This window comes from Saccopteryx bilineata, chromosome 1 (assembly GCF_036850765.1).
Source record: "Saccopteryx bilineata isolate mSacBil1 chromosome 1, mSacBil1_pri_phased_curated, whole genome shotgun sequence".
NCBI classification, from domain to species: Eukaryota; Metazoa; Chordata; class Mammalia; order Chiroptera; family Emballonuridae; genus Saccopteryx; species Saccopteryx bilineata.
Window position 1 is genome coordinate 224,646,566 of NC_089490.1, and position 23,746 is coordinate 224,670,311.

A 23,746-nucleotide genomic window follows, 5' to 3' on the forward strand; every position below is an offset into this window, starting at 1 on the left:
GTGTAACTCACAAGGTCTCTCCCACTTGAGTTTGCACTAGAGAAAGTTATGGAGTGATTAACCTAATAGGTACTGTTTATCCCTAAAGATGACCGGCTTTATTCATACTTAAGCTGAGTGTTGTGGGTAACAAACAATTCTTTGTAAATCTCGATTGCAGAACCAGGCACTTTTATGGCTTTTTTTCTGCTGTATAAATGATTAGGTAGTTCATTAAGTTGACTGCTGTAGTTTGAGGCTACTATGGAGCAGAGAGAGGATTAAGCTTCTACAGAACTAGCAGGTTCTTTAAGAGAGAAAAAGTAACATAGCATATGGTGCCATACGTTTTCCCTTATTGTTCGTTTTCTGCATTTTCCCCTCCAGAGCTGCCCAGAAATTAAACCTGTCTTCTAAAAAGAAGAAACATCGACCTTCTACTTCTGTTGCTGAGCATCCTCTCTTTGCCACCAGCTTCAGTGGCATTCTGCAGACCTCCCCTCCCCCAGCCCCACCCTGTCTGCTGAGGGCTGTCAGCAAGGTGAAGGACACTCCAGGCCTGGGCAAGGTAGGCACCTCCGCCGTCTTCACCATTGGCTTGGGGGGTGGGGCTCTGTGTTGGGGGGAAGAAGAAAATCAGAATTTATTTGTTTAAAAAAGGGAGGTGAGAGGGAAGAAAGGACAAAAAGTGAAATCCATTTGGAGATCCTATAAAATGTTCTTTGGTTACATATACTAAATAGTTAATTAAGACATTCTCATTGGTGATCTGATTTGATTTTGGCACCAAAAAAAAAAAGGTTTTGCCTTGTTGGACAGAACTGTAAGCTTTGAAGAAAAGACGCAGAAGTCGGAAGGCAGAGGCAGGAGAACAAGAGAAGACACAGCACAAGAATAAGAACATAAGGCAGCTCTGTAAAGTCATGGCGACACGTCGTTTTTTTCTCCTCTTCAGAGAAATCACAACTTCTGCTTTGGACCCGACCAGTGATGGGGTTTCTGGGGAGGATTTTCAGTCGTGCTGCTGTAGCCAAGAAATGCAATTTTGAATTGTGACAAATACCTAGAAAGAGAGGCAGGGGCCCTGATCTGAGATGTTGCTCAGCTATGTTTGGGATAACTTCGTTTTCCAATAATGTGGTCTCTGAACTCTCTCTTCTGACAAACGTCCAGATGAAGCAACCCTGGTTTAGTCTTCAACTGGTAATTAAGCCAAGACGGGTAAAGACATTTAGCTAAAGAAAGAGATGGCTGTTTAATTTCTTTTATTTCTAGCATGTTAGGTCAGTGCCAATGAACGTGAGTTGCTCAGGCTGAGAGTTATAGGTCTTTTTTTTTTTTTTTTTTTTTTTTTTTTTGCATATTTCTGAAGCTGGAAACAGGGAGAGACAGTCAGACAGACTCCCGCATGCGCCCGACCGGGATCCACCCGGCACGCCCACCAGGGGCGACGCTCTGCCCATCCTGGGCGTCGCCATGTTGCGACCAGAGCCACTCTAGCGCCTGGGGCAGAGGCCACAGAGCCATCCCCAGTGCCTGGGCCATCTTTGCTCCAATAGAGCCTTGGCTGCGGGAGGGGAAGAGAGAGACAGAAAGGAAGGCGCGGCGGAGGGGTGGAGAAGCAAATGTGCGCTCTCCTGTGTGCCCTGGCCGGGAATCGAACCCTGGTCCTCCGCACGCTAGGCTGACGCTCTACCGCTGAGCCAACCGGCCGAGAGTTATAGGTCTTGATGAAGGAATGGCTGCTGACCTAAGCAGGCTGGGCTTTTGTTTATTGTGGCCACTGATGCCCTTTTCTCTTGACCTCCAAATGTTGTTATTCTCAGGTTCATGGTCTTCAGTGGCCTCAGCCTAACTTTGTGGTCTTTCTGGAGTACACCTGGTGCCCTCTGCCCATCTCCTTTCGTGTTTTTCTCCTTTCTCAGTTTCTCCCGTCCCCTCCCATGCGTTCCCATCCCCAATTTCAGCTCCCCATTGGGGAGGTATGAACTTGCCATGTTGAGTAGATAACTCTAATAGAAAGCATCCAATCCTGGAATGTTCCAGGGCATCGGTGGGGCAGGTAGTTCTCAGCTGATGGCTTCCCCAAGCCCAGAGTTAAAGTAGGACATTAGGTAGGCAGCAGGGTAGCAGCCTGGGCTTAGTCTGGAGGAGCTGTTCTAGCATCCATGGAAGGAGGTGGAGAAGACAGGAGAGACCAGGACCACTCTAGGGAGTGGACTCACATGGTGGGAGCTGTAAGGAGGGCACTGACACCCCCCAGGGACACAAGCTGTATGGATGGTGGACATGCTGCCTGCTAAGGAGGGTGGGTACAAGTAACTGCAAGCCCAGCCCCAACCCTACCTCAGGAAACCAGCAGGTTCCACAGGTATTGGGGGCGGGAGCTTTTCTGAGTTTATTTAGAGCTACCCTCTCATTAAGTGGACAGGAAAACTGAGGCCCAGAGAAGGTAAGAGATTTTTCCAGTGCCTCCTGAATCCAACCAAGAAGTTAGGACTTTGAAGCCTGTCTTCTGTCTCCCTGGGCTGCCACTACATACACATCACCTTTAAAATATGGAGGTGGATATAAGCATGTCATGGGGCCATGATGATAGTGAAATAACACTGGGAACCAGCTGCCTTCATCCAGTGGGGAAGGACATGCTTCCCTTTTCAGCGTCATGAGTCAGGGAGAAAGGGCAAGAGGTAGCAGCAGACACAGTGAGATCAGGGCACTCCATTCCACCCTTCCCCTGGGTCCTGCTCCCTACTGTTGCCAGGGGCAACTGCCCCCCCCCCCCCGCCACCCCACTCCCCCTGTCATTCTGGAGGCCATGGAGATGGAAGAATATGAGATGACTTAAGTATATTTGGGGCTGAAACACAGCACACACATAGCATACGAGGTACCCCAGGATCCTTGGTTCCTAGAGTGGATCTTGGCACACAGCGAGTGTTTATTGAGGACCTACTATGTGCCAGGCACCCATGCTGGGCACTAGGCTTGCAATCATGGACAGATGAGGCAGAATCCTGCTCTTACAACACTTACAATCTGGTGCATTACTCCAGTTAGTCTTAGACATCTCACCTACCTGTACCAATATGAAGGACAATTTGATTTTTAGGAAAGGTTTGAATTCCAAACTTCTGCCTAACTTCTGAGTTATATAACGAAAGTATACTACTAAGAGGCCTTGTAAAGACATTCTTAATGACTAGATAAAGATGATTAGTGGATCAGAGCAGCTTAGTCTCTGTTTATATTTCACTGATTTGGGTTATATGTGATACTTCTAATCTGTTTGAAAACGGTTTCTTCTCCTACGCCAGTAACGGCTCTGAGTGAAATTTGTTTGCACAATTAATTAACATCCATGTTTAAGATTCATTTGTTAGTATGTCACAGCTTAATGTCAGAGCTCTTTGTCTGGGATTACAGGCTTCTAGAGCAATTCACATTATCTGTTGAACTCACTATGTGTGTGACTCCAGCCATGCCACAGTGCATAAATGCTGCTATTTTTTAAATTTACTTTTGAATAACAGTTGATATACAGTATTATATTACTTATTATTTCAGGCATACAGCACAGTGACAAGACATTGCTCTTTGTAGTAGTGAACTCTTACTATTTGTGACAACGTGGATGGACCTAGAGAATATTATGCTAAGTGAAATAAGTCAGACAGAGAAAAACAAATACTGTATGATTTTACTTACTGCTCACAAAAATTAGGGGATATTTTATAGCTTCATATTCATTTTGAATTATCCCCTAATTTTTGTGAGCAGTATATATGGAAACTAAAAAACTAAATGAACAAAACAAACTCAGAAATACTTAAAAAAATATTTTCCCATTGATTTTGGAGGATTGGAGAGAGAGAAACATCAATTCGCCACTCTACCTAGTCTCTTTAGTTGTGCACTTGTTGATTGCTTCTCATCTGTGCCTTGACTGGGGACTAAACCCATGACCCCGGTGTGCCAGCACGATGACACTTTATCGACGGACCCACCCGGCTAGGCCTCATAACTGCTTTTAAAAGGAAGCATGGTAATGGTGAAAGCCCACTGGTGATGTCAGTCCACCTGTATGTTGGCTAGTTCTCTTCTTCCCTGCAGAATAGCTGAAGGGAAATAATCTCATAGTAATTATTTCAAAATCTCTAGAACACTCATAAAAATGCAGTGGTTGGCACCCAGCCTTTTCTCCCCCAAAACATGTTTTGGGGGTATAAGAAAAGTCTTGTAGGTGAGTGACGGCAGCAAGAGAACAGACGCTATGGAATTTGGAAAGTTCATAAAAAATGGGATGGAGCAAACATGAAGAGGAATTATGGGAAATCAAGCTGGAGATGGTTTGAGGAAGGCTTGCCATACTTGATTCATTCAGTGAATATCTATAGAGTACTGTGTTCCAGGTGCTGCAGTAGTTGTCACTGCAGAGGACAGTGCATAAGAGCTGATTGGCTACTTTAGGCCACATCCTTGCAAAGGAAGAGGAGTGTATATCCTGATCTCCATAAACTCTAGACCCCCGTGAAATGTTTGCCTGGCATTCAACCTCAGCCACCAGCCCTGTGCTACAGATGATGTTTCATTCTCCTCGGGTTGCACACTCAGCCTAGTCTGGGCAGCAGAAGGGTGTGCTTCGTTATGGTGGGTCCCCATCACTACCCATGCCTATCCATCTGTGCATTTCTGAAGTGCTTCATTGAGATGTCTCCTCTGTGGACAGTATGGCCCAAAGGCAGGCGATTTGGTGGAATCCTCCGACTTGCAGTTTAGAAGTAGACTTGCTTGTCTGGACAGATTATCTTTCTTAGGCAATAAAGGCTGGAGAGCCATTAGTCTGTGTTCTTCTTAGTCATTGGTTTGAAGTTATCTGTCTCTTATTCAGCACTATTTTTCAAACCCAGTAGCAGCATATTTTGACCTTTATTAAAACCTATAAACACGTAAGCTCTAAATAATCTCTTTCTCTCTCTCTCTCTGTTACTCTCTCTCTACTTGACTCATGTCACCAGGTTCTTTCTGTGTTGTCTATATATACTTTATTTCTAAACTTTCTCTTGTTTAGTGTGTAAACTAATAGCATAGAAAAAACAAACACCTAAAAGAACCACATGTGCCCTTCAGTAGAGACTCTTTTTCTTTACAGATTTGTTAGCATTTCTTAGGGTAGAAGTCCTTCACACTGTGTGGAAGAGGAAGCACGATTCTTGTTCAACTGACATTTTGATCACAAGAAGGGGAAAACACAAACACAGAAAAACTTGATCAAAATAAGATTTTTTAAAAGTTACTAATGTCGCTCTTATTCGTTTATTCAACAAGTAGAAATGGCCTGACCTGTGGTGGCTCAGTGGATAAAGCGTCAACCTGGAACGCTGAGGTCGCCGGTTCAAAACCCTGGGCTTGCCTGGTCAAGGCACATATGGGAGTTGATGCTTCCAGCTCCTCCCCCTTCTCTCTCTCTATCTCTCTCTCCTCTCTCTCTCTTCTCTCTAAAAATGAATAAAAAAAAAAGTAGAAATGGCTGGTAGAGGTATCCCTTGTTCAAGAGGAAATGCCAAGTTATACTGAGGAAGTGTCTCATGCCTTCCAGCTGCCACAGTCCCGGTTATTTGAATAGTATGCAAATTGTTGAATTTCTTCTCATTTTTTCTATGATTTCTCATCCTGAAGTTTATTAAAGAGCACAGGGCATGTAGATTTGTGCCAGCCTTTAAGTTCATTTCAAGTGCAGTAATATCTTGGTTTTTGTTGACTTAGGTTATCATCGGTTTCGGTTTTCCTCGATTTTTTTCTGTGAAAAATTGGCTTTCATCAGCATGCCCACGTGACCTTGCTGCTAATTTTGTGAAAACAAAGGGCAAACCATGTGTTCTTCTGCTCAGTGTGGCATTGTTTTTCATTGTGTGAGCATCGTCCCATGCATCTAGCCAAACAATTCGATTGCTTTCCAGTGTTTTTGTGCTTTTTAAAAATTGATTGTGAGTGTTAATACTACAATTATATGTAAGTGATTACTGTAGATAGTAATTGGATTTACATTGATTCATATGGAAATAAGTGCATTGGTTTTCATTGGTTTGGATATCACCGATTGTTTTCGGATGGATTATCGACAAAAACCAAGGTATCACTGTGTAGATACGAAATAATGAATTCCAGTGTGCCGGAAAATTTCTGAATTCCACTTCTCACTCACTGATGACTACTCATCCTGAAATGTACAGTTGGGAAAAGTGAATTGTGGGTTTTTTATTTTAGTGTGTGTATGTCCGGGGCGAAGACTGTGTAAACGTACACATACACATTCATCAGGATAACTAGACTGATCGCTCTGCAAATTAAATTGTTAGCCCTTCTGGAAGTAAACTCCTGTGACCTTTCTCTCCCTAATTACAGTTGTTCTTTTATGCGCTTGGTTGGTTTTGGTTGAGTCTGCTAAGGTCATGTAGCATAAGTTTGTATTCTTTTTTTAAAAAATTTCTTCTTTCTTATTTTGACCCCTCCTCCAACTCCTATCTCAAGAGAAAGGAGACTTGGGGAAAATGTTCTGACTCATTAATCTTCACTCTCTATTTTTTCCCGTGGAGGCAGAGGGGTCCTCACAGTTCCAGCGCCCGCCCACCTCTGGGCCACACACGCGCAGTATGCAGCTGCACCATCCTAGAAACCCGAGGCTCAGAAATGCACATGCTGCTGCTCCAAGGGCCAACCTGAGTGGCCTTAGTCCTGGGGGTTTTTTTCTGCACCTGCTGCCATTACACCTTTGGATTGAGCAGTCTTCAGTCTTGCAAACCAAAGGACATATCCGGAGGACGTTCTCCATTTAGAGCACACTGGGCAGAAAAGTCGTGGTGAACCATGTCTAAAGGAAGCGCCATGCCATTTTGTTCCTCATTATTAGTATGACTGACTGCCTTTAATACTGCTGGTCAAGTTGTATGGGTGTGATTTTCTATCGTCTTTATTGTTAGATGGTATAAAGCCAGTAGCCACAGCCACCATCACAGCCGCCTGGCCCATTCAGGTTCACATTAGATTCGGACAGACGGTAAAGAAACAACAGAGCCAAGAACTGGTGGGCCATTACCTTTAATCCTAGCTTGCACCCGGTGGGCAAGTAAAAGCACACACTGGGCTCCAAAATCCACTCATTCAGTGCTCACAAAGCTACTGACTTATTTGAGTTTCCTAGAATCAAAGGTTTCTAGCTCACTAGCCTTATTCACCTCTGTCCCCCATCTCCTCTCTGCACAAACTCTGTACAAACTGGCTTCTTACTCAGCACTCCACCATCTTGGCTGCTTCTCCTGGCATCCTCCACGTGGCCTTTCTCTGCTCTCCTCTCAAATGCTAATCTCAGGAACAGAGAGAACAAGCTCCTGGTGTGCCCCACTTAATAGTGCAGAAATCAAAATCTTTAATCCAATATACAAAATAGGGAAGTCTCTAATACAAAGTTACTTATCTGAGGCATGATGGGATTGCACCACCCCACATCAAAAAGGGTGGGAAAGGCTTAGTCCTAAAACCAAGCCCCAGGCTACAAAGATCCCGCCTGCCCACAGCCCACCCCCAACACACATTAATATCACCTAGGCGACAGGCTTCCATGTGGGCAGCGCCATCTTTAACAAAGTGAACATAATATATTTTATCTGCCCAACAAATGGAGAACTCAAAGGGTAAGCAGCACATTTCAGCCTAATTAATTGTGATTAGATGGCCCATTACTGTATAGAAAATACTCATTTCTGGCTTTCTTCGCCCAAGATATCTACACGGAGCAAACCAGATAAAAAGACTCCTGGCTGAGCAGGGAGAAACTATTTGGTCTCGTATCCCAGAAAGTTACCTGCCTTATATCCCAGGTTCCTTATCTTAGCTTTGGGAGCACAGGAAGAAGAAGAGGGTTTTACATCCCATTTTCTTGATGGAGAGTCTGCATTTTCCAATTCTCTAAGTGTCCCTGCCTGGTTTAGGTCAGGAGCAGGGGTCTTCTGAAAACCTCCTGGTTCAGGTTTCAGGGACACAATGCCCCCCAGACACTGATATTTATAGCCATCAGCATAAGAGGTGTCTGTAGGCAAGCTAGCATTTATTTCCTTACATTTCCAGTGAAATGTCCCTTTCAAGTTTTTCTCCTTGGTTGTAAACTTACTGAGAGCAGGAATTATGTGCTTTTCATCTTGGACCTTATCAGTGCCAGCTTACACAAAGGACACTCAAAAACATTGCCTGTTTAGACATGATTCTGTTTAGTACTTGTGAAGTCCTGATGGGGTATTGAACACTGTGGAGGATCCATCCTGCATGGGGAAGCTGTGATAGTGAGGCAGAAACACCAGGAACATCAAAATGACAAGGTTTTCAGCCCTTGGTCTCACTAGGCATGTGAGCTACCTTGGGAGAGTGACGTCAGGGAGAAGTTGCTGCCCTACACTGGCACGCTGGCAAAGAGCAAGAGAGGAGTCTGCTCACAGGTCATCTTGTCCAGTCGTCTCATTCTGAATTAGAGGAAACTGAGGCCCAGTACAATGAAGTAACTTGCTGACCCATTTGCATGGGAGGATTTTAACTTTTGAATGTAAAAGAAGATCACTTATGAAGACTTGAGGGCAGAATGTGAAAGATTCTTAATCATTTGCCCCCATTTTGTGACTTTCAGCCTCAACTCTTCTTGGCTCTATATTTTTAGCTATTAAGGGGTGATGGTAGGTGTGGTGTGTGTACATGTGTGTGCATGTGTGAGGAAAGAGGAACAGGAAGGTGATTTTTCTAAAGAGACTTTTAAAGGCTAGAAACCTTTACCATAATTGGAGGATAATTCTGGGGCCTCCCAGAACACCTGTAATCCCTAATTAGCATCCTGATTTATGAATGAAAACACAAGATAAAATTAGGGAATTCTCTCTGGAATAAATGCCACTTTCTCAATTAACCAAAGGGCAATAAGATGGATTAGAACACCAGCATAGGGCTTTTGATCATTCTTTGTTCAAAAAACACAAGTGAGACTTGGCACAATCTGACAGTTACTGATAATCAAGGGAAGGGGAATGGTAGGTAGGTTTTAAGCTAACAATTCTAGCATCTTATCTTTCTATGTCTTTCTCTTGCTAATGGATGAAAGGGAAGTTAATCATGACTTGCTGTAATTATCCCATTAAAATGGGTCTGATAGTAATGTTTTATACAGAGTGGTGAGTCCAAACTGCTGAGTTAATTAGAAACTTTTCCTTTGTGACTCTAGAGTAGAAAATGCTCTTCTTGTCTATTGGAATGACTTGTATAACTAAACATTTGAATTCCTTTCTAATGCTTCATTGATCTAAAACGTATCATCATGGAGAGGGAATCATCTTTATACATTCTTTAAAGCAAAATATAATTTTCTTTAGGTTTTTCAATAGTTTCTGATATGACAAATCCTTGAGTTTCTCAGAGCCACAACAAGGGGCCCTCTATGTTCTCTCATATTGCTGTATAAGTCCGTCTTAGCTCTGCGATACTTAGTCCGTTCCAACTGCTATAACAGAAATTCCATAGACTGGGTGGCCAAAACAACAAAAACTTATTTCTCACAGTTCTGAGCCTGAGACATTTAAAATCAAGGTGATGGCAGACCTGGGGTCTGGTGAGAGATCTCTTCCTGGTTGGAAGCCGGTAATCATTTTGCTGTAGCTCATATGCTAGAGAGGAGAGATGGAGGGGGAGGGGGCAAGGGAGACAAAAAGAGAGAGAGAAAGTCTCTTCTCCTAAGGGCACTAATCCCATTATGAGGGCACCACCCTCCTGACCTAATCACTTCTCAAAGTCTCCACCTCCTAATGCTATCACCTTGGGGGTTAGAATTTCAACATAGGAATTTGGGAGGAACACAGACATGCAGTCCACAACACTGACCTCTAAATTCAGTTATCAAATTAGAATTTTTGACTTTCCAGATGAAAGAATCGGAAATGGGACCAGTATAATAGCTTTTAGTGCTAGAGACAAGTCCTTTCAAGTTTTTCCCCCTGTTCCCTTGGTCTGCTCTGTGCTCCATGTCTGAGCCAACTACTCACATAGACATTTTGTCCGCTCATAGCTCAATTGAGATCTCTTTACCACCAACAATGAACATTTGGTGGATTGTTTAGTGGGGTACTATACCAACTGTTGTTAATAAGAAGGTTTTTTTTTCTGTGGAAACCAAGGATGATAAATTTGGTCTCCATTTTCTAACACTAGTTTCTTAGGTTTGTAAGTTCAATTCTCTCTGGAGTGTGAACTCATAACCAGCCTGCTGTGGGGAGAGGTGTGCTTGCCTACTCTATCTCAGGTGCTCCCAGTTGACCCTGCTGACCACCAGAGCCCTGCAATAAATGCCCAGCACCCAAGCTTCACCCCACCCCTAGAACACCAGTATCTGTACTGCATTTAGGACCCTGTCTGTATCTGAAAACCTGCAGACACACTAGTGGGCTGGAGCAGTTCAGGATGGGGAGGAAGGCAGAGGATTAAGACTATGCAGTGACCTGGGACTGATGGAGTAGCTGCCAGGGGCAAGACACAGTGCTGGAAAGCCTTGTGCGGGTGGGGGAGGACAGAGAGAGAAAAAGAGAGAGAGAAAACAATTGTGCAGACTAGCAAGTCCAAAACCTGTAGGGTAAGCTGGCACGCTGGAGACCTGGGGAGAGTCCAAAGGCACTCTGCTGACAGATTCAGAGAGAGCAAGAGAGTTCTCAGAGGTGACATGGCTTTTCAGAGTGGATGGGGAGACACCACATTTTTGGGTCGTGTGTTCTTTTCCTGATCATACATTATCTATTGGCCACTTCCTTGTACGAGGTACTGTTCTGAGTGTTTCAGGTATATTACCTTGTGAAATCCACTCTGCAACTCTGTGGGGAGGGTCTGTTATAATCACCCCCATTGGACATCTGAAGAAGCTGAAAGAGATTTAAGGAATCTTCCCAAAGTCACCTACCTGCTCCGTGGTGGAGCTGGGACATGGGCCCCAGTTCCGGACCTGGTTCTCTGGACTGTATACTCACGATACTGGCTCTCTGCACACTTCCTATGGAGACATTTTAAGTTTCCAAAGTGTCCCATTAAGCAAATACCAGTGGCTGCATTTGTTGGGTGCTGGGCACAGAGCCTGAGGCTGGGCTGTCCACTGCTGCCAGGGTCCCACCTCCTGTCTTCCTTCATCATGGCAGAGAGCTTTGTCATTGTCACCGTGTTGCTTTACCATTTGTCTTTGTGTTGTTTTATCCCTTGTATTGAAAGTTATAATTCTATGAACCACTTTGTGCCTCATGTTTTTATGTAGCGAGCATACAGTGAAAGTAAATTAATATCCAAAATGATTCTTAAGGCCAAAACAAACAAAAAGTCCTATGTCTTGTGAGAGAAACAGCCATTCATAGTTAGCCCTGTTGCAGAGCAGTGAGCGCTCAGGACCACTGTGTGTGTGTGTGGGGGGGGAGCTGGGACCCCTGGAACTGACTTGGCGTTTAATCCCATCTAGACTGCATTGAGCCAGCTGGCTGATCGCGACCCATGGAGAATTCTGTGTCTGGGATACAAGATCAGTGACAATAGAAATGTTTGTATTTCAGTTTTTGTTGAAAGAAGTGTGTGTGTGTGTGTGTGTGTGCGTGCTCGCGTGTGTGCGTGCATGAGTGTGTGTGTATGTGTGTGTGTGTTTATTGTGCTGTGGTCCATGGGTAGAATGCAAGGAAAGGTGGCACTCCCTGAACCAGGATGGCCTCTGCTCTTCGTCTTCTTCCACTGTGGGTCCCACCATGCCCCTTGTTCACACCTACCTGCTCCTCCACGTCTGGCCAAATGCCCACTTTTGTCAGCATGCATATCTATCCCCAAACCAACTCCCTAGCCTCTCTAATGTTCGTACCACGGAGAACAGATTCTTCTCATTAACCATTTACTACTTTATGCAGTATTGCACTCATGGTTTATGGGTACAGTTTGTCATCTCCACTGTGTGTTGAAGTTGGGGACCTTGGTTTCTGCGGCTTTCATATTCCCTAGATGCTTAGCCATATGACAGCCAGGCAGAACTCCCTAAATTGAAAGACATTAACATAGAGTATAACAGAATCATTTTAGGATCATTGCCCTGTCTTTGCTGACTCCATTCCTCATTCATCTATCCATCATCGTTCCATCCATGTGTCTGTCCATCAGTTCTTTCATAAGGCATGTATAATGAACCTGCTGTGTGCTGGTTACTTTGAGATACACAAATGAGTTCAAAATAGTCACTGCCCTTAAGAATCCCAGAAATCACTCTTTGAGAGAGTTAAAAGTCATCCTTTATGTAGACAACTCAAACTAAAAATACCTCTTATTATCATTACTCTGGATTCTCATGGCAGCTAGGGCTGAAATTTGTGCAAGATAATTGGCTTCCCGGTGAGTTTTCTCCTTTTTACTGAGTACACTGTAATGTCCCTACAGTATTCACATTGCATTGTGACGACAGCCGATAGTGTCACAGGCAGGGAGGAGATGGCCTTTTGTTTAGTTCTTTTTGGTTTAATTTTTGACACTTTGCTGTGCTGCCTGCAAGTTTCCTGCAACTAGTTCATCTGAATGAATCACAGTGGCATGCAAAACATTCGTATTTATATACAGACTCTTAAGAGAATTCTCATCCTTTGCTGTTGGATAGACTTCCCCTGAATGTGTATGATAAGGGAGTTGTACTTCCTCCCACATAGGTGGGGTGAAGCAAGGGGCTTGTTCAAGGTCATGCAGAAGTCTACCATTCGGCTCATCCTCTTCATCCTCTGTGCATTATCCATTCCGCTTTTACTATCGAGGAAAAAACTTCCCACCTTTCAAAATCCCAGTGTTGGAGGATGCTTCTGTTAAGATATGAGTTTAGCATCAAAGATAGGTGAGGTTCTGAAGTTGTCTTGGAAACTGTGTGTACTTGAAAGTGGTGCAGTCTGGAAGGGCGATGGAAGACGGGGGTAAAGAAGAGTAAAAGGGGTTTTGTATTGATTAAAAGTCTTCCTAGTTTCAAGCCACAGAAACTCAAACTGTCAGATACTGGAGATGACTGAAGGAGTACTGGAGTTCATGAAACTTGACCAAAAGTCAGGGGGCCCCGGATCTAGAAGCTACTGAGCGCTCCCCGTCTGTCACGTGCTTCCTCCCACATTTTAGCTTCATTCTTCTGTTCAGACCAGCTTTACCCCTCCCACAGCACTGACTGCTATAGTGTCCTGCCTTGGGGCTTCCACCAGCATACTAGACAGCCTCCTGTTTTCTCTGCCTTCAGCTCAGAATGCCAGGGATGGGCTTGGGTTGGCCAAGATTCATTGTGGAAAAGGAAGTGGCCGCTCCCACTGCCATAAGAGCGTTGGAGTTAGGAGGATCATGTCCAAGGAGAGCGAGATGCCACCCTCAAGAAGGCTGGGCAGACAAATCAGAGTCACCTCTGAATTTTCAGATGGTTTACAGGAAGTGTTGATGAGCATTTAGGAGGAAAGTCCAATGCTGAGGATAATGTGCCTCATATACACATGTGGCCCACATCAAACCAGTCAGTGTTTACTGAGCATTTACTATGTGCTTTTGAAATGAAGATCTCATTTGGAGTTCCTCTGTTGGACTGCTGTTTTCATAATCATTTAGGCATTTCTCCGGGAGAACAGTGACATTCGTATTCAAGGAAGCATAGAGAAAAGAGACTGTGTAGAGATTAGCCCCGGGAGTGAAGTGGGGAGATGTGCATTGGGAGGAAAATCTAAGACCTTGGAAACCTCAGCCCCCTGCAGCAGGTGGACACCAACAACCCTGTGGTTCTCTCTAAAGAGATCAGAGTTCTGACTTGTGGGGGCATTGATTTCAGACAGATGGTCTTACCTCTACCAATTAAGGCTGGCCATGCCCTGCTCAGTCAGTAGAACAAAAATGCCCAAATTTCAGCACACTAATCTTTGCAAAAATGTATTGTTTCTGTTATCCCCCACCCACCCATGGCTCACCATAGGCATCCCATTTCCTGGCAGGATGTATGTCAAGGCCAAAAGAGCCCAATCTCTGCAATTAACCCTGCCTAAGAGTTACTCTGTGAAACATACACTTGGGACAAGGTAGTAAGTGATGTGTCTCAATCTAACTCACCATATCACACAAGCAACACTTATCCAACCAACATTTTGTTTATTTTTTTTTAATTTTTATTTTATTTATTCATTTTAGAGAGGAGAGAGAGACAGAGACGGGGGGAGGAGCTGGAAGCATCAACTCCCGTATGTGCCTTGACCAGGCAAGCCCAGGGTTTCGAACCGGCGACCTTAGCATTTCCAGGTCGATGCTTTATCCACTGCGCCACCACAGGTCAGGCACCGACCAACATTTTGAATGCCTACTCAGAAGTACCAAGCATTGTGTGGGAGATACCTGGTATGCAGTGTAAGCAAAACAGATGCTGGTGCTATTTTTTAGATTTCTAGAATTTACCAAATAACTTGAATAATATAAATAATTGGTGTTCATATATATTAGTCTCTGTTGGCCAAAAATATGAACAGGTTCATAGATTTTAAGTGGACTTGAATTAGAAGTCTGAGTGATAATGCAGATCTCCTTGCAGAGGGGCGACCAGAGGGAAGCTCTCGCCACCTGTCTTCTGTCCATTACATCACCACCAGCAGTGTGATGAGCTTATGAAGTTCAAGGCTGTGTAGTGGAAGGAACATGGAATTAGAGGATGTGCCTTAGAATCCCAGCTCTCCTTCTTTGCTTGCTGTGTGACCCTAAGGAAGTGACTTAGTCTGTTCAAGCTGCTATGACAAAATACCACAGGCTGGGCGGCTTATAAACAACAGAAATTTACTTCTCCCAAGTTTTGGAGGCTAGAGGCCAAAGATCAGGGTGCCAGTGTGATCTGGTGGGGGCCTTCTTCCAACCTACAAACTTCTTGTATACTCACATGGTGGAAGGGGCTGGTGGGTCCTGTGGGATCTTTTATAAGGGCACTAATCCCACTCATGGGGGCTCCACCCTCATGACCTAGTTACCTCCCAAACACCCAACCTCCTAACACCATCACTTCTGGGATTTAGAATTTCAATATATAAATTTGGTGGGGACACAAACACTGAGACCCTAACAGAAATATACTTATTTCTCTGAGCCTAAATTCCTTATCTGCAAATTGAATAAACTAAACATACTTTCTCACAGGGAAATTGCAAGGCTCCAATAGCTGTGTTAGAGAAAGCAGGCATCAGCCAATGTGGGCTGTGTGAATGCCTCCTCTGTGGGTCCTGTGGAGCTCTGGCCATGGTGGGATCCTCCAAACCAGGAAAGGCTGGGACTGAGCTTACCTGTATATCATGGGTGAGAAAGTATAAAATGAGTCTTTAAGAAATGGGTGGGGGGATGTGAGTCTATATTTGGGACCCAAACTAGGATTTAAACCTATGGAAAAGCAAAACAGGTAAAATACAGATATTTTTGCCTAAAGGTCCAAATTGAGGTGAATCCCAAAGAATGCCCAACCAACCAAAAATGAGGCATGTAGTCTGCAGCTCTCCAAGATCAAGGGGTAAAGTGGTGACACTGAGGGAAGTAACAGCAGCTATTAATAGAACACTGGTCACTGACCTTGGATTTCAGGGATAAGAAGTCCATCTTGGATACTAAGACCACTGAGTCATAGAAAATTCGGGTCCTGGGATCAGAGCCAGTGCAGCATGGAGTGGATGACTGCCTAGTGACAGGGCCAGCAGTGGCTTTGTAGGCTCCTGTTGAGGACAGGGGTGGTTCCCAGGCCCATCAGGGAACTGAGCCTGGATTATGCCAGTGGCTGCCCTGCCTCCATTCCAACCCAAGTTCTTTACTCGCTCTGTCTGCTAGCCACACGCCTTCCACTTCAAGCTCTTCCTAGCTGGTCCTTGCCCTCGGTGGAAACTGCAGGTTACTCAGCCCAGGGCTGCATGAGGCTGCCCCTGCCCTCCAGCTCTGCCCTCCCTGACTGCCCCCTTGGACTCCAGTGAACGGATTTCTGTCCCACAAGGACACACTTCCTCCTCTTTTCAGGCCTTCGGTCTCACCCCCCACCCCCATCTTCCTCCTTCACTCTTTATCTTTCTCAGGCTTGACTTTGGATGAGTTTGGCTTCTTCCCTTCCTCCAAGAGTTCTCTGAGGGCAGGAATAACTTTGACCACGCCACATCTCATTCCCCTCCCACATATGACAGGGGCTGGCTTATGTTCGTTCACTCAGAATCAGAGATCAGGAAGGTATAAGGACAGGGTACACTCTGTGTCATTACCCTGCCTGCACTCTCTGAACATTCTGTTTGATCATTTCAGTCAGTATTTACTTGAGTAACAATGTCATGCTTGAGAAAGGCACAATTATTTGCAAGGCAAAATGTATGACAGTGTCACTTAGAAGAGCTTGGTCTCAGTTTCTCCTTACCCCTGGGGCTTGTGAAGTGGTGATACGGGAGAGGCTTAGTTCATGCATTTCTGTCTAGGTGATTAAGTAGTATGAGAGATGCTCTCAAATCTTTGACAGGAGCCAAGGAAGAATCCTTGTCAGGTTATATAAGGAAAACAACTCATCATCACACTACACATGCTAGATGCTATTCTGTTTTCTCAGAGCCTTTTTGAATTGCAAGCTCATAGCCTTGGCCAGTTGGCTCAGTGGTAGAGCGTCGGCCTGGCGTACGGAATTCCCGGGTTCGATTCCCGGCCAGGGTGCATAGGAGAGACGCCCATCTGCTTCTCCACCCCTCCCCCTCTCCTTCCTCTCTGTCTCTCTCTTCCCCTCCCGCAGCCGAGGCTCCATTGGAGCAAAAGATGGCCCGGGCACTGGGGATGGCTCCTTGGCCTCTGCCCCAGGCGCTAGACTAGCTCTGGTCGCGACAGAGCAACGCCCGGATGGGCAGAGCATCGCCCCATGGTGGGTGTGCCAGGTGGATCCCGGTCAGGCGCATGCGGGAGTCTGTCTGACTGCCTCCCCGTTTCCAGCTTCAGAAAAATTCAAAAAAAAAAAAAAAAAAAGAATTGCAAGCTCATAGCATTTAAAAGAAAATTTAAGGAATTCTGGTTTTACTGCCCAGTGGACAGTGAGTAACAAAGAGGTATTTTGATTTGTTCTTGGGTCCATTTATGTTATTTTTTTCAATCAATATTGTCAACATTTTGGCTCCAGACAGGAGGTTTAATGCCATGTCCTATGCTACTGATATGTCAGGTCCTCTCCTGTCTCCCTGTCTGTTCATCTGCCCTTGTCTCTGCCAGGGATGCTCATCTCTCCATCGATTGTTGGCCTAGGAAGATGCTGCCCATCACTTGTGGCCCAGCCCCACATAACCCGCCACTGCAGCCCCTACACCTGCCCTACCTCCACGCACTGTGCACACACCCCAGACAGACCACAAGTTGAGTAGGGAACTTGTATCTTCCCTTTTTGGTGTTGGTTAATTTGCATACACATGCTTGTTGGCTTTAATTCACTGAGATCTGCTGGTTTCCATTTTCCCTCCTGGAATGGAGACCCAGGTACCCCAAGGAACAGATCTTCAGATGTTACCTTTAAAGAGCCTTCCTCTTCTGGAGAGAAGAGAGAGGCTTGTCAAGCCAGGCCTGAGATGCTGCACCCAACAGTTTGCTGTTTCTTTCCTATGAAAGAGAAGTATAGCTTATGATATTACCTCGTTCTGATTTTGCCATGATATTTGCTTTAAAATACTGAGACCGCCAGATGTTAATTCATTTTATGAGAGTCTGTTCTTAGTTATATTAGAAGAATAGCAGAAAGGGACCTTGGGGTTTGTGGGGCTTGCACAGGGTACAGAGGCTTAAAACATCTCGCTTGCTTTCTGGAGGTCCCAGACACCCGCCCTGTTTCTGGGAAAGGGAGGTGTAGACTGTCAACCTGCCAGTCTCTCCCGACCCGGACGTCTGACAGGTGAATCTCAGGTTGTTACGCAGCTGTCAGATGAGCTGTCTCCCTGAAGACATCTTTCTCCAACTGCCAGCTCTATCTTGTCACCACCCCTCCTCCTTGTCCCTCCAGGGTTTTCTTCAGACAGTGGTGCCCAGGGCACAGGCCCTGTTCCACCCGGGTGACCCCCCCACTGGGCTCCTATGTGCTCTGGAGAGAATTGATTCTGGACTTTGTGGTCTCACCTTCAACATCACAACCCCAAGGGTAGCTCAGGTACGATGTAGGTCACACCCATCTAGTCCCTGGGATGTCTGTGCAGAAGCTACAGAGAGTGGCCCTGGCCCCTTTAAGAGAAAGCAAAGCACCTTGGAGTGGGATGAGTGCTGCCCCCAGGCTAGTCACCAGGTGCCCTAGGGAGCTGGAGCCTTCTCAGCTCCTGGGAGGCTGTTGATCGCCAGAGGCACCAGCAGTCAGGAGGCGGTGCTGAAACCCAGCATCACAACGCTGTTCCCAGCCTGAGCTTGGCTTATTCCTCACCTGCTGGCAGTAGTGCAAGCACAATCTGACAGTTGGTAGGTGGGGGAAGATGCGACTTGGACATTTGGGGAACAGCTGGGCAGCGGCAGATACCAGAGAGGCCTTTTAGTGTTTGTAGCTTCTCTTCTGGGGAAGAGAGCAAACCTGCCAAGAGAAAGGCGGTGTCATCCACACACATGAACCAGCTTAGTGACCGGGTTTTATAGCTGAGGAGTCACCTGTGGAGAGAACCCCTTGAATCTGTAAATCTGATTCAGCATTGATATTTGAATCCCAGCTAAAAAGGGGATAGCATTCCTGTTTCTGATGTAATAATAGTAGCTAATGAGAGCAGTTAGCACAGATTGTGTGCTGAATGCTCCTCTAAGTGCTTCATGTACATGAAGTCATCTACATACAGGACACACTTATGCAATTAACTCATTTACATACCTCAAGCATTTACATTTATAACACACACAAACACTTACATATGTTGACTCATTTACATATATGTATATTGCATACTGTCTTAGTCCAGTCAGGCTACTATACCAGAACACATAGACTAGGGGCTTAAGCAACCAACATTTATTTCAGTTCTAGTGGCTGAAGTCCAAGATCAAGGTGCCAACAGATCCATGTCTGGTGAGGTCCCACATCCTGGTTCATAGACAGCTTTCATTTCCTGTGTCTTCAGGCAGTGGGCAGTCTGAATGAGCTCACAGGGTGTCTCTTACAAGGGCACTAATGGCATTCATGCGGGCCCCACCTTCATGACCCAATTACCTTCCAAAGGCTGCACATCCGAATACCATCACATTGGGGGGCAGGTTTCAATGTACAAATTTTGGAAAGAGCACTAACATTCAGCCCATAACACATATATTAACTCATTTACATATAGTCATTTGCATACATTAACTTATTTACAAACATAACTATTTGCATACATTACCATTCTGTAAACTCAGTTACTAGATCTACCTGTTTGCACTTGGCTGAGACCCCAGCCCCTTCATCCAAGCTCTGCTCTCTGACCTCTGCCCAGCCAGCCCCTGCTCTTGGGAAGTCCTTGAGAGACCCCGTGGAGTCACCATCCTCTGTGCCCCGATAGCCCTTTGAAGGCACTTATCACGCTGTCTTCTCATCATTTATCCAGGTTCCCCTTCAGACAATGAATTCCTCGGGACAGCTTGGTAAACTCCCGCCTCACATCTTTGTACCCTGCCTTCCCCCCACTACCCAGCACAGGAAGAGGCACTTAGAGCATGTTTGTTCCAGGAATGGATGTGAGCTCATGAGGGAATGGTTCTGAAAGGCGTCTATTAAAAGTGGAAATCGGCCACATTCAAATGCCTTGTTTTACGTGCCCCTTCGCATATCTTTCTAAAGATGCTCCCGAGTCCCAGGGCGTCCTTCACGGGGATGTTATCGCAGGTCCCTGGTTTATCTTCCTGGTGGCGCCTCTCTCTGTTTCTATTCCTTCTGCAAAGTGTCCTCCCAACAGCTGGAGTCAGATTCCTAAAACCCAAATGCCATCATCACACTGAATAGCTGGGTTATGTTGAATAGCTAAGCAGGTCATGCTAGGCTGTACACTATCCAAACTCAAACACGGGTTAGGCTCCCAACATCCCTCTTACCCACAAATGCCACCTCCCCTGTACTGCAGCCACATGTGTCCCCTAAACAAGCCAGACCCTCTTTGTCTCTGAGTCTTTGCCTCTGTTCCTATGTTATGATGAGCTTCTCACCGGTCTCATGTGGTGGGCCAGTTCCACCTGGCAGAATGTGCCTGCCTTTTCTCCCTGTCTCAGCTGGGATGGTCTGCTTTCTGGCCGCTTTCCCTTCCACTAAGATCTCCTGGGCAGAACCTGCGCCATGGGACGTTACCATCATGATGCCGGCATTGTTTCCCTTCTCCTTTTGAAGGTTACCTGCTGTGTGGAGGGGCCAACATCACCTGTGTGAAAGCTTTGAGATGAATACTGTCTGCAGGAGTTCGGAGAGCTGAGAACAGGGCTGCCTGGGCTGTGCACATTTACACCAGGGCTGATAACAAAGGCTTGTCCATTGAAATCCAGACCTTAAGGTACAGACACACCCCCTCCCATCCCAGCAGAAGCCACAGGTTCCAGGGACTAGCCTCCTTTCTAGAAAAACATTATGAAGAACAGAATTTGAATTTTCAGTTTTTTGGAGTTTACTGTGTTGAAAGATATTAATTCAGACATCACTGTCAGGAAGGTTGTAGCTATCGGTGGGCCCCTGGCGCACGTTAAATTCTAGGGTTCTGACAGATTCTTGCTAGTCATTTGTGCAGCGTTCCTCGTGTGTGAGCTCTTGTTCAGGTGAGATGTTAAGGGCACGACATTATTCAACCTCTGAAATGTATCTACGTGGAACAAAGATGACTTACTTCATTTGCCAATGTGGCCCTATTCTGAAGATGCTCATAGGCAGCTCATGGAGATGACTTGTATGTTTACGTTGAAGTCAGTGAATCCTTTCTGCAATTGCTGCCGGCCCCTGGCCAGATGTGAAACAGTTAAGTTTAGTTGCAGTGCCTCTCTTCTCTGTGGTTTAGCCTTTACCTGTTTTCCATCCCATCTGGGTACGACCTCCTACCCCAAATAGGTGCCACCATTAATGTTCCATTCCTTTAGGATCCTGCAAGTTAATGGCCAATTAAATGATAATTGTGTGCACTGCACAAAATCTATTCTGGAATAAGGTAAAATACAAATGAAAGAGGGAATGAATGAATAAAGACCAAATACAATTGTTTATGCTGACATTGAAATAAAAAGGGAGAGCGGGAGATTAAGGGCAAAAGTATTTACTTCTCTTCCTTCCCTTCCTCAAAAGCACGCTGACTTCTACTGCTTCCTTCTCTAGCCAAGAGCACAGGGTCAAACTTAGAATGCCTATGTCCTGGGTTCCCAGAGTGGACAGTCCTGCCCCCCAGCCAGGGCAAAGGGTCAGAAGTAGCAACTGGTGATTAGTCATGTGGCTCCTGTCTCAGGACACAGTCCACATTTCTTGTCTCCGTAGACCAGACCCACAAAGCCAGCAATTAGCATTTCCCCGGAGATGTTCTGGATGCGCCTGGTAACTGCCGTAGTGCCCTTCCTGCTGCTGATTTATTCCATGGTGGCAGCCTTTCTGTGCAAGCAGCTCCCGCAGAAGTCCCCCATGCTTCTTCAGGAGCTGTTTCAAGGCTTCTGATTAGGCCACCCTTTCAGCATCCGGGGGTGGACAGAGCTGTACCTCAGAGTCCCACCTTCCCAAACGGTGACATGGCAGACTTTGTCTTCTCCAGCCTCTGTTCCCACTTGAAGCCCCCTCCCCGCCACCCGCCCCCAGGAACTTCTGAGTAAGTCCAGGGGGTAGAGAACCCTGATTTGAAGTGACTCATCCCATCCCCAACGAAAGGTGACAATTCATTGTGGTCTCCAGTGGCATCCAGGAATGACCAATGGCAAGAATCTGAACTGTCCTTACAAAGAGGTTTGCTTGGCAGGGCTGTCTTGCATTCTTCAAACCATACTCATATTTCAGTGGTCCTTTGTGAAAACCTCTGATAAACTGTCTTGTTTGCTGAGTGGATCTCATTAGCTGACCTCTGCGCACTTGGGGAGCGGTGTAGCTGGATGTCTGGGCCAAATTTCCTTCCCTTAAATACTACAAGTGCAAGTAGAACAGAGCTGTGGGGGGCCACAACTCTGTCTCTGTTCTTCATCGTCATTCCCTATTACAAAGTTTTTACCAAAATTCAGAGTCTTGGGTTAGAATAAAAAGGGGAAAGAGGCTCTCAAAGCCTTGTGTAAAAGGCTTGAAAGGTGCTCTGGCCAGATGGCTCGGCTGGTTAGAGTGTTCTCCTGAGGCACAAAGGTTGCAGGTTTGATCCTCAGTCAGATCGATGCTTCTCTCTCTCAAATCAATAAATAAAGAATAATTTTTTAAGGCTTGAAAGGCATGTGAAACATCACATAGTTTGAGGCTTTCTCTTTGCTGTGTGCAAAGGCCTCAGAAGAAACAGGGACTACAGGGAGTGTTCGCAGAGTAGCTGTTGGTCTGGACCAATGATGTCATACTCTGGCCTTTGAGGTCACAGTGTTCCTTGATGGAGTTCTTAAAAGCAGCTGAGGTCTTGGAGAATTGGTTTATTTTGTGAGCTCCCCTCACTCAGTGTCATAGCAAGGGTCAAGGATATGAGAAACAATAAACAACCCCAAGAGTTCAATGAATTTTGAGAATTTTAATACTGTTCATCCAAGCTGGGCTTTTGAATTGAGCTGAACCAGAGTGGACACAAGAGGAGTACAGTACAAGTGGTGTGAAAACTGGAGATCAAGTTCTGTGATTTCCTTAGCCGCCAAGAGAGGATACTGCTATGGTCAAGTTTCAGATGGTGAAGACGATTGGTTCTGCTCCATGTTCAATGAGATACTGGTTTAAGGTACATCAAGAGGGTTTGGTTAGGTATGAAGAAGAGAATTCCTGTAGTCAATGAATAAATGTGATTGGCCACCGGGAACGTACGGAGCCTCATCCTGGAAATTCTGTGGATTTTGGTTTGGGGGCTAGAGGATTAGGCAAATTACCACTTGAGTTCTCTTTTTTCTCTTTGTATAAATTTACCCCACTGTGTATTGGGTGTCTTCCAGAGTATCCCACTGGGCTTTAAGGAAAACATCTCCTTCACGGTCATAGAACTGGAATCCACCTAGGCCAGGGTTCGGGAACCTATGGCTCGCAAGCCAGATGTGGCTCTTTAGATGGCTGCATCTGGCTCGCAGACAAATCTTTAATAAAAAAAATAATAACATTAAAAATACAGTGTGTCCGTAAAGTCATGGTGCACTTTTGACCGGTCACAGAAAAGCAACATAAGACGATGGATATGTGAAATCTGAACCAAATAAAAGGAAAACCCTCCCAGTTTCTGTAGGATGATGTGGCAGCATGTGCGCATGCACAGATGATGACGTAACACCGTGTACACAGCGAAGCAGCCCATGGCCATGCCAGTCGAGATGTGGACAGTACAGAGGAAAGTTCAGTGTGTTCTGTGGCTCGCTAAATTAAAATCCGTGACCAAAGTGCAACGTGAATATCAGCGCATTTATAACAAAGTGCCACCACATAGGAATCACATTACTCGGTGGGATAAGCAGTTGAAGGAAACCGGCAGTTTGGTGGAGAAACCCCGTTCTAGTAGGCCATCAGTCAGTGATGAGTCTGTAGAGGCTATACGGGATAGCTATGTAAGGAGCCCTAAAAAATCTGTGTGTGAGCCCACATCGC

The 23,746-nt window shown here is 45.6% G+C and overlaps 1 protein-coding gene across 1 annotated transcript in view; it reads left to right on the plus strand.

Annotated features, from left to right (window-relative positions):
• KIF26B (kinesin family member 26B) overlaps positions 1 to 23,746 on the plus strand; it is a 461,617-nt gene that overhangs the window by 345,906 nt on the left and 91,965 nt on the right. The window contains exon 5 of the mRNA XM_066236524.1: positions 367 to 547. Within this exon, the coding sequence (XP_066092621.1) occupies positions 367 to 547 (181 nt within the window). The remainder of the gene's footprint in view (positions 1 to 366; positions 548 to 23,746) is intronic.